The sequence below is a fragment of the Xyrauchen texanus genome, chromosome 2 (assembly GCF_025860055.1).
Source record: "Xyrauchen texanus isolate HMW12.3.18 chromosome 2, RBS_HiC_50CHRs, whole genome shotgun sequence".
NCBI classification, from domain to species: Eukaryota; Metazoa; Chordata; class Actinopteri; order Cypriniformes; family Catostomidae; genus Xyrauchen; species Xyrauchen texanus.
Genome location: NC_068277.1, coordinates 15779762 through 15791810, shown reverse-complemented (window position 1 = coordinate 15791810; position 12049 = coordinate 15779762). Strand labels below are relative to the sequence as shown.

General features: G+C 36.6%; 1 protein-coding gene across 3 annotated transcripts in view; it reads left to right on the top strand.

Annotated features, from left to right (window-relative positions):
• LOC127619215 (A-kinase anchor protein 13-like) overlaps positions 1 to 12049 on the top strand; it is a 102761-nt gene that overhangs the window by 11160 nt on the left and 79552 nt on the right. For all 3 annotated transcript variants that reach the window (XM_052092036.1, XM_052092028.1, XM_052092044.1), the window contains exons 3-5: positions 3865 to 4021; positions 7799 to 8086; positions 11815 to 11998. In XM_052092036.1, coding sequence (XP_051947996.1) covers positions 3865 to 4021; positions 7799 to 8086; positions 11815 to 11998 — 629 coding nt within the window. The remainder of the gene's footprint in view (positions 1 to 3864; positions 4022 to 7798; positions 8087 to 11814; positions 11999 to 12049) is intronic.

Sequence of the window (12049 nt, the reverse complement as noted above, 5' to 3'; positions counted from 1 at the left end):
AAACAATATACTTTTGACGATACCCACAATAATCGACTTGTATTTCAGCAATCTTTAACACTGATCATGAAATAATATATCAATTAAATTCTTATCAAAGAGACCAGCGGCCTCTGTTTTACTACTACCCTGAGAATATGGCTCCTAGAACCCTACAGGGAACATGACTTTCAGCACCTTAGAAGAATGGAAAACGAGTATAGCAGTGGGAAGGATGTATGACCAGTATTGTGTTACTATCACCAGAAGCCCAGCTCATGTAATGAGTACAGTCAACAAAGAGAAGGGGTTTCCTCCCTACTGCTGTGAAATTTAATGAGGGTTCAAAAGACACCTATCTTTGCGTTAATGTGCTGTAATTAACCTTGTGAAATGATATTTGATTATCCAAAGGACAAAGATAAATGCATACAACGGTTATAGTGATAGCGGCTGGATTAGGATAGTTTTGGTTCTGGCGTTAATGTGTATGACACCCCTTATTGTGTCTTAATTCCCATGGAAATCTTTCCTCTCATGAAATAATTTGTGTTGAGTCAGTATGCAGCTCAGGTTTCTACATTTCAGCCTATAGCACAGCTCCTCTTGAATGGTTTTTGCAAAGAATATGAATTTCTATGTGGATTTAAAAAGTTCCTCCAGTTCCTACAAGAGTTTCCGGCTTGTAATGAAAATTCTCTCATCACTCTCTCATCAAGTCATCCCAAATGTCGATGACTTTCTATATTCTGCTGAACACAGACAAAACATTTTTGAAAAATATCAGCTCTGTTGCTCCTTACAATGCAAGGTGGGTGTGACCAGAACTTTGAAGGTCCACATAATGCCACCATAGAAGTAATATACAGTATAAGACTCCAGTGGTTAAATTCATATCTTCAGAAGCGATATGATGGGTGTGGATAAGAAAAAGTTTTTTTTTATATCAATTCTTCACCCTGCCCAGTAGGTGGCACAAAGAATGTGAATCACCAAAAACAAAAGAAGAAGAATGTGAAAGTGAAAGTTGAGATTTATAGCAAATAAATAACTTGATGATCTGTTTCTCACACACACCTATCATATTGCTTCTGAAGACATGAATTTAACAACCTGAGTCAAATGGATTACATATATGCTACTTATATATGCTTTTTGGACCTTCAACTTTCTGGCCACCATTCACTTGCATTGTAAGGACCTACAGAGATAAGATATATTCTTCTAAAAATCTTTGTTTGTGTTCAGCAGAAGAAAGAAAGTCATTCACATCTGGGATGGCATGAGGGTGAGTTAATGATGAGAGAATTTTTTTTGACGTAATTACCAAAAAAGCGAAATATTCTGTCATTTTGAGTGTAGCCTTTAATAATCATAAAAATAATAATAATTGAATAGTAATTGAAACTGTGCCAAATGCGTGAGAAAGACCCAACGTGTCTGCCAGAGTGAATTAAGTGAGTTCAGTTTCAATATCGCTTGTGCCCCATAAACGCACTGATAAACGCTGTTCTCATAGTTTAGACAAACTGCTTCTTTCTTAGTGAACTGCTGGACATAAGAATTCCCCCCAAAAAAAATATTGATAAAGGGATCTAAAGTATCGATACAATATCTTGCTGATATTGAGAACAACACCACTCTTGCTTATGTGATATTGTTTATCTATTTACTCTTTGGAATACTTTATTCTGATTGGTCAATCATTGCATACTTCTGTCAAATATTTTTTTATGTATAATGATATTGTTATTAGAATTGTATATATTGTCAATTGTGTAATTGACAGGTGTCCTTTATTGATTAATTGCATCGAATGTCCTTCATTTTGCTTGTTTTATGTCTCTTGTATCACCTTTCTTCTCATATAATAAAATGTTATTTATTTATTTGGTATATAGACATGTAATAAGCAGAATAATGTACAGTCAGCCAGTCATTATCGAAAAATACGGCGCCTTATGTCTGTAAAATATCACCCTCATTATCTCTGATAATGTCCAGGTGACTACTTTATCCCTTACACTTAATTGACATTTGACTCGTCTTACAGTTTAAATTCAGTATGGTCTATACAGTGGTAGTTCAGAGCAGAAGATCGAGCAGGTTATTTGAATGTTAATTATAACTGCGTTTATTGAGTGTATTAAACCGTGACCCTGTGAAAGGAGGGGTTGAGCTTCTCCACCACAACATCATGTGCCGTTAAAACTGAGGTTTAATTCAACTGCAATCTATATTAACCTCTGCAGATTAACATGAGCGTGATAGCCTGTTTAAACCACAAAAACAGTTCCTCACCCTGTTTGACTCTGCATTTCCCTTATTGATTTTTTGGGCTACAGTACATTTCTTGGGCCTTTTTTTAAGGAGCAAGGCAGCATACTGAGCTTACTTTTCAGATTCATAAATTGCTCTGTCTAAAAAGTAAATTAACATTTTATTTTAACAAACAATTAGACAAGCATCTCTACTACTAGTTCTCATATTTTTGGTTAGAGATTTTAACAAACACCTCACATAAGTGTTAAACTTTGGTGTACCATTTGTGCTACCTCCAATCATGTGGCCTGTTATGAAGATATGTAATATTTTTTTCTAAGTGAGAGGACTTACCATTTTTGCTTGGAGGATAATTAATAGGCCACAAAATAAAACAAATTACATTGAATGAGGGACAAGACTTTTCGGGTCTCTTTTGAAATGGGCCACTAAGTAACCACTTGTGCAAAACCCTAGTGAATAAACACTCAAAAAAACCTTGCAACTGCATAGCAACTGCCTTGTAACCTCCCAGAACACCCTTGCATCATGTTGGTGAGATTTGCACAGGCAAACACCACTCATAATTTCAAAATTAGACCCAGTGCTGTGAATCTTTTTTTTTTTTCAGTATTTAATTGCACAGGTTTCACAGTTTTAATCATGGTACAGGATACATTAAATCAAACATTAAAATGTAAAATCATAAATATATTTACTTTATACTTAAAGAAAATGCAATAAATGGGTCATTTATTTAAATATATACATGTTAAAATTTTTGCGGACACGGTAAATTAGACACATGTTTACAGGAACTGCATAAATATTTGATACAAGTATATGTTTACATGCCATAAAATCAGTGGGCATACTGTTATTAAAAGTTGGGCAAAATCTTAAGCCATTTTCCAGTGGATTTTTTAATAATATGATCAATTGGGCAGATTCAATTCATATCAAGCTTTTTTGGCAAGAGAAACTTAAGTGTACATTGCCAATGCATTATAAGACACTAAACAGATTCAAAATTAATTTAATGCTGAAGTTTATTTTGCTGAAGTTTGAAATCCCCAAACTATTATTTTCTCTGGATGCCATTCAGTCTCTTTTAACGCACATGCTTGGTCGTTCTCGTGTGGTTTAGCTTTTGGCACTGGTTCAGATGACAATGAGAGAACGTTTTGGAGCGATGTGAAAATAAATACTGTTCAGCAGATTGCCTGTATCTCTCCCACACCTGGCTCACCACTTGCAGGTGAAGTCTCCGTTCTCCATACAGTAAATCCTCTCCCGTGTTCATGATGCCCATGTGTCGCATGTGATAAGCATCCACTGCTAAACACAATCTGTATCTGTGCCAAGATGTGCAGTCGAGTCAAGCGTTTACCTCCTGGAAATTGATATATGCCAATTTTAGCCACAAGAAGTGGGTTTTAAGAATTAGTGATGTTTGAGAAAGTGAAAAAAAAGGATCCTGCTTTAAATACGTTAAACAGTCAAATATTAATCGCAAAAATTAACTTGTTAAATTTCCCATCCCTAGTAGAAATCTAATACATTATTCTGCAATTTCCCACCACATCATTTTATATTTCAAACTTCTCTCTTTTTCTTCATCAGGGCAAGTGTTTGCTAACAGTTCAGATCTGTGATGAAGAGCTAATTGAAGAAGAACAAGACAAGGTGGAGTTCTTCCTGTTGTTCACAGGCTCCACTCAAAGGCATCTTACCAGCACCATAAAGGTCAACCATGTCACCCTTCAGGCTGTGTGCCCAGGTAAGAGTATTTTACTTACCATCATGGCATTCCAAACTTGTAAGAATCTCCTTGCAGGTCTTTTTCTTACAGTGACAGTTCATAGTGACCATGACTATTAAGCTCCAAAAAGGAAGTGAAAAATAAAAAACAACAACTTAAATGTAGTCCATAGTGCTAAATTCAAATTCATCTGAAGCCAAACGTATTCAAATTCACAGCTCTATGAATAACAGACCCAAAACTTTCACTAGACAAGAGAGTCCAACATTATCTTGGCATGTTAACTGTATTTGCTTTCCCTTTTTTTTTTTTTTTTTTTTTTTTTATTATTTTACTCAAATATAGCTTGCTATGATAAGTACTGTATACTACATTCTGTATTAAATGCTACAACATAAAATGTGTCTATTTGATTTGTGTACTATATTCTAAGTCCTCTGCAGCCCTACATTTTCCCCTCCAGTGACCTCCTCACTCGAGAACTGCTACGACAGGATCATTAAGTCAGTAAGTAAACCTCAAGGACCTGATCAGTCTGATTCAGAACGCTTTTTTACCCAAATCAGACTGAAGCCAGTTCTTTTTACTGAGCCGGTTCACATATCTGACTGAATGATTCATTCATGAATTGTATTGATCAGGTTTTTAAGTTTAACTTACTGACTTAAAGGAGTAGTTCACCCAAAAATGAAAACTCTCATAATTTACTCACCCTCATACCATTCCAGATGTGCATGACTTTTTTCTTCTGCAGAACATTAGAAGATTATTTCAGCTCTGTGGGTCCATACAATGCAAGTGAATGGGTGCCAACATTTTGATGCTCCAATAAGCATATAAAGGCAGCATAAAAATAATCCATAACTCCAGTGGTTTAAATCTATATTTTCATAAGAGATATGATCAATATTTCCATATGCATGAATACAAGAAGAAGAATGTGAAAGTGAAAGTTAAAGTGGATATTGACTGAGCAGGGAGGAGAACTTATAGAAAGAAAGTTATTCACATCCGGAATGGCATAAGGGTAAATTAAGATAATTTTCATAAAAAAAAAAAAAAACTATATCAAAAGATCCTTATCAATTTGTGGCACTTCCTCAAAAGAGGTTTGCTTTTATCTTTGTTTACAGAATTGTCAGTGGTCACATTCGTAACTACATATTTCAGATGACATTTCAGATGTCTTTTATGTTTAGGAAAGTGGTTGTTTTTGTTGTTACTGCCTGGTGAATGTTTAACTGTTGTCCACATTCTCCAGGTTGTGTATTTAGGGCCATCTTTTTTTATTTACTCATTGGGGGGGATGATTGATTGAGTTCCACGTGCATAACCAGAAATGCTGCTGAAATCACAAAAACATGCTGCACTATGTACTCTTTTAACAGATCACTTTTGGCAAGAACTCTTTGAGCTACTTTGAGAACTTGGCATTGCGATACTGCAGATGTTATTGACTTTTGTACGACTGTACCTCATTTGTAAGTCGCTTTGGATAAAAGTGTCTGCTAAATGACTAAATGTAAAATGTAAGAAGAAACATAAGCACCAGATCTCTTTCAGTACATTTAAAAAAAATGTCTTGTGACATTACACATACATAATAATACACTGATCAGCCACAACATTAAAACCTTCTGCCTAATATTGTGCAGGTCCCCCCCGTGCCGCCAAAATAGCGCCATCCCGCATCTCCGAATAGCATTCTGAGATGATATTCTTCTCACCACAATTGTATAGAGCGGTTATCTGAGTTACCGTAGACTTTGTTAGTTCAAACCTGTCTGGCCATTCTCTGTTGACCTCTCTCATCAACAAGGTGTTTCCATCCACAGAACTGTCGCTCACTGGATGTTTTTTGTTTTTGCCAACATTCTAGAGACTGTTGTGCATGAAAATGTCAGGAAATCAGCAGTTACAGAAATACTCAAACCATCCCATCTGGTACCAACAATAATGCTACAGTCCAAATAATTGCGATCCCATTTTTCCCCATTCTGATGGTTGATGTGAACATTAACCTGTATCTGCATGATTTTATGCACTGCACTGCTGCCATACGATTGGCTGATTAGATAATCTCATGGATGATTGTTGGTGCCAGACTGGTTTGAGTATTTCTGTAACTGCTGATCTCCTGGGATTTTAACACAGAACAGTCTCTAGAATTTATTCTGAATGCTGCCAAAATAAAAAATATTCTGTGAGTGACAGTTCTGTGGATGGAAATGCCTCATTGATGAGAGAGGTCAACAGAGAATGGCCAGACAGGTTAGAACTGACAAAGTCTACGGTAACTCAGTTAACCGCTCTGTACAATTGTGGTGAGAAGAATATCCTCTCGGAATGCTATTCTGAGATGTGGGTTGGTGCTGTTTTGGCAGCACAAGGGGGACCTACACAGTATTAGGTAGGTGGTTTTAATGTGGTGGCTGATCTGTGTAGTTATTTTAGCTGTCATTTGCAATTAAAGATTACTGACTGTCCAGTATCTGAATAATCCCTCATACAAGCCCACACTGAGGCAAGCTGTTGCTGAGGCAAAGAGAGGTGGCATCACTCGTCCCTGTCAACAAAACATGTTTGCCTTGTGATCCTATTAAGGGCTCAGGTGGATTGAGTGAAACAGAACACACTGTAGCTCAGTCCCATAGAGACTCAACTAACAAGAGAGAGTCCAATGTAGAAACTGATCTGTGGCATATTGGTCACATGCATATGTGTACATGTGTTAGCTTACCTTTATTTCTTTGGGCTCAAATATATACACTAAATACGGTATACATACAACATTTTGAAATAGTTTTATTTTAATGTCTGTTTGGCCACTGAAGCATTGTAATGCTGCAGGAGAGTCATTGAGTGGGATGATCAGCTGATAGAGGGAGATTACGTACAAAACTGACCCTACTTAATGCATGTTCATAGTCTTTTTATACACTATTCATCAGAGCACATTATTTCTAGGAAAACAATTTTCATCTTTCATAAAAATGTAATAGCTTTTTCCACCTCTGAAATTACTTTTCTTTTGAAGTCCGTTTTTGAAGTCAAGGCCATTAGGATAGGAAAAAATATATTAATCAGTATTTTAAGTCTTATCAATAGCGATCCAATTAAAATGTAATAGATAAAGTCAAGTCTTGCTTTACATTTATTTCTGTTTTGGTCAGAAATTTGTTATAATATAAGGGATTGTTCATTCTAAAATGAAAATTCTGTTATTATTTACTCACCATCTTGTTGTTCCAAACCCAACTTACTTTCTTCCAATGAACACATAAAGGAGATGACCCAACATAATTTGTGATATGAATTATGTCACACTATATTCTGTCTTCTTTTTTCCTTTTTTTTTGCTGAGGCGTAATGATCATGTGCTATTACAAACAGTGTTAGTCTTGCGGTCTTGGTTCACAGAAAGGTTTCCCAGGAAGCTGACCATTTAATTTTAATGTGCCACTTTTATGTGGTGAGACCTGGCTGTCACTTTTATAGTTTATTAATCAGTTAATTTATAATAATAATAATAATTAATCAGTATCTAATCAGTTATTGCCTGATTATGGACGACCATTCAGGGTCACCAACCTGGAAATAACAGGTAATTTTAATAATATGATTTTCAGGTCTGAAAATGTAAATTAATAAAGTTTAATAAAAGTCATGGAAGTTCAATAGTCTAAAATATCTAAAATATCAAATATCTAAAAATTGTTTTCTATGTGGATCACTCTTGAGATGTTTTTTACTCTTAATTTACTTTTGGTATGTGATCTTGCCCTCTCTGTGCAGCCCATAACTGCTGTGAGTCAGTGCGGGTCACCCTGTGCTCAGCGGGACTGGATGGTTTCATTCAGTCTCTGTCCAGCGAGCACCTTTGCTTCGTGCAGGACCTGGCCTTTGACATGGCTCAGTTCCTGGTGGGCGCAGTGGACCGGACAGACATGCTGGAAGAGGCTCTGCTGCTGGACGAGCATCAAATCCCCCTGCATGAGTGTGAGAGGCTGGACCAGAGTCTGTCCCTGGCTCTCAGACACCTCACACTGCCCCCTGGCTGGAGCCTGCTTGGGAAGAACACAGGTGAGCTCAGTTTGGTGGAGCCTAGTGGTTAAAGATGAAAAGTCCTAGAAATATCATGAAATATCACCTTCATACCTTGTAATCTGTCCCTTTAATAAGTTGCTTTGTGTAAAAGCGTCAGCCACATGACAATTTAATTATTAACTATTTCTGAGATCAGTTAAGTTGGAGCATATTCATATTAGATTTTTTTACATAGTGGTGCTTGCTAAAGCATACTTCCATTCATTATTATGGCTCATAATTAGGGTTAGGGGTTTGTTATAGGTATTACATTTCACCTTATAGATGATAAAAAAACACATAAACAAATCCATATGAACCACATAGCAATGCCTTGGCAACCACCCACAACTCCCTATAGCATTGTGGTGGCATGTTTTGCATGGGCAGGCATGACATTTTCTTCTTAAAATGTAAACATCTAACATTTTTGTTGTATGTTTACAGTAGTGACCTGTAAGAGGTTGTCTGAATGGTGAAATGGTTTAGATGTTTTGTTTACAAATATCTGTGTACTAAATTGGCCAATAGGAGCTTATTATACATTATCAAGAAGTTTCAATTGCAGTTATGGCATTATTAATCCTGTAGAGGGCGTATATGCATTGTTAGGTTGTGTGTCTAGTTTGTCCGGTTCCATCCATCCACCCATCCATCCGATTTTTGACAATACACATAAGCAAGTTACAGATTGTATTTATGAAGACAATTTAAGAAGACAATTTGAAGTGTTAACCTTATATACATATACTTTGTATGTTATGTTTTAACTATTTATTATAATTTAATGCATTACTGTTTTTGAGGATTGTGAAAACATTTTGTGCTTGTATTGTGTGACTCATTTTGTCAGGCTTTATTGAGTTTTGACAACAAGTATGTCAGCTGAGGCTGGAGAGAAGAGTTTGTCTATACTGTGTGTGTATGTGTGTGTGTGTGTGTGTGTGTGTGTGTGTGTGTCTGTGTGTGCACGTGTTTCTATGTGTGTGAGTCAGTAAAAAGGTGAGCACTTGAAATAAAGAATAAAGTGGCCTTATTGATTTGTCTTTGTCCACTAATCCTTGACTTGATGACTTAATGTGTGGTCCACAACCGTTTACTGGCTCATGCTAACAAGATGAGTGAAGTCCTTTTTTATTTGTTTAGCAATTTTACAATACACATTGTTTCAAAGCAGCTTTACATAAAACCATGCTGTAATGTCTAATGCTTTAAATGTCTTAAAGTCCCCTGTTTCACTGAAAATGTCATTGCAAATCATGCTTTAAAGAGGTCATGAAGTTCTTTTTTTATTTTATAATTGTATTATCCCTGAGGTCCACTGATAATGTTATAAAAGTGTTTTTGCACCAAAATGTAGTAATATAAGATCATTTTCCACTCTGTTTTTGGCCCTCTGTCTGAAACGCTTGGTTTTGGCCTAAGCACATCCTTAAAACTTCAACATAAATGCCCACTGTTCCTATGCCAGGAGAGAATGAAGAAGCCCCTCAACATTTCAAACAAAATTGTGGGGTTTGCACAATGCACATCCAACACATTCTTTCCAAATATATTAAACTGTTTATCTCAAACACAACTGTTAACACTTTGCACAATAAACGATCAAACAGTCATGGCATTTGAAATATTTAGGAATGAAATGGTTTCTTACATTTTTGATTGGGTCCAAGTGTTTTGAATTGCCCCATTCTTCAATAACAGTTCCTTTGCAAAGCTTGAATCACATTAGTTCACAAGTGATCCTTGCTGACATGAGCCAAAAAACAAAACGCAGACACGTAGTCCAAAGCACAGTGAAATGATGCAGACACATACTGTATACTATATACACATAGAAACTATCAAAGACGTTCATGTTTACATACACCAACAATTAAACTTGTGCATATGGTGAAAGAACGTGTCCATGATGCATTTATTCTCAAAACATCAAGAAGCAGCAGCTGAATGAAAGAGAAATCCTTCTCACCTTCAGAGTTGTAACTTAACACTGCGTCTTTTAAAAGTGGAGAGATACAAGGCAGTGGTCAAAGAGTCTGTGTAGTTCATGTGTATATAAAAAAATTATTCAAAATATGGGTCCCCTTTGGTGTTCAGGAATAGTTAGCCTACTCTCTTGAACGGCGCACCAGTGGGCGGGGCCAAGGGTGCGATTACGCATGTTTTGGGGTGTGTAAATACAAATGAGCAATGTTTTGTCATGAACAGATGACATGAAGACATGAATGTTTCAACAGGGTGGTATCTGTAAATGCTCTTTTTAGACTGGGGAGAAAGTGTTCTGAAATTGACAGTATGCTTTTATAGTACAGTTACCTCATATATGTCTAAATATCAAGGAAAATTTGTTTCACCCATTCATGACTCCTATAAAATTATTTGACTTTAGGCTCCCAGTGAGCAAGCCAAAGGCGACTGTGGCAAGAAACCAAAGATAACATTACTTGTAAAAGTAACTTGTTAGAATATTGCGTTACTCTTTAATTTGTTACTTTTTATGTAGATGAAAGCGTTACGTTACTTTTGCGTTATTTTTGCATTACTATATTTCTCACCGCCACTCTTTCTTTTACTATGCTATGCATTCAATACAAATACATGATATATCTAGAGATGGTACAGTTCATGCTTCTACTGTGCAACACTTATGTCAAAACAACATAGGCTACTAAGCAAACAGATATTTAGAAAGTCTATAATCAGTAGGTCTTCACTTAATATTTATAATAAAGACTCAATAACCCGAATATGCATGAATTGTTTTTCCATTGTCATGGCTGTCAACATGAATAATGAAGAATAGCCATAATAAAGAATAATTAATTCTTACCTAAAGCAGTGCGAGTTCTGACATGCATGTGGATACAACTTGAATGGAATCATTTTTAATGCTACCAAAATGTCTTAAAAACGTTATGTTTCATGAATCAAATTACTTTTATATTATAGAAAAAAATGTGAATATTTTAAGAAATTAAGAATAATTTTTTTTGAAGACTTACTACTGCTAGAACATACACAGACATACAGAGTTATTATGTGGACATGCTACTGCACAAATATAGACATTATAAATCCATGTAGCAGATCTAGACAGGTTGAGGTGTAATTCAGAAAGAAACTCTGGCAGCGTGCTTCAAAGACCAAGCTTATCTGAAACTGAGCCATTTAAATGTTAGACAAAGAAAGAGACACAAGTTGATTAGCTACCCGATTACAAGTCAAAAGACCAATCAGCATACAGCATGCCAGCCGATTGGCTTAAGATGTCACATGTGAGCGAGCTGACTGATTAACAGATAACAAGTCAAAGAACCGATCAGCTTGTGCCACATAGCGTTGCATAGCAGAACTTCATAGCAGAAAGCATTTATTTATTTATTTTACACTCAAAAGAATGTTAGCACTCATTAAAATAAAATATGGCAGTTTTGGTCGGGGACAGCAGGGCCAGTACCCTAAGGATTCTGACTGCCAGGGCCCTTTTAAAGCATCAAGCCACATGGCTTAAGACTGCCAAAGAAGCTGAACACCACTCAGCAAATGCTACACAAAAAAGGTCAAGAAGGTCAAGGCCAAAACAGGAATTATGTTGCAAGATACAGAACTCAGGGGGACTTGTCATATGGAAAAACCTGGGGCAGATCAGACACTGATCCTGATTTCCATGCATACATTTCAACTTTTTATTTTCTTTTTCTGGAGCTCTGTTTCTCTTTCAGGGCTGGAGCCTCAAGAGACCCTTCTGCACTTTGCTGCGCGCCATGGGCTCTTTAAAGTAGCCTGTTTTCTCCTAAAGCAGCCAGGGGGTCGAGAGGCCCTCAACCTATGCAACAAACAGGGGACCACCGCCACTGTCATTGCCCAGAGCCTAGGACACACAGCACTACTGCAGCTCTTCAGCCAGTGAGTGCTGTTACACACACAGCCCCTGATTTACTTAAAGGTGTAGTATGT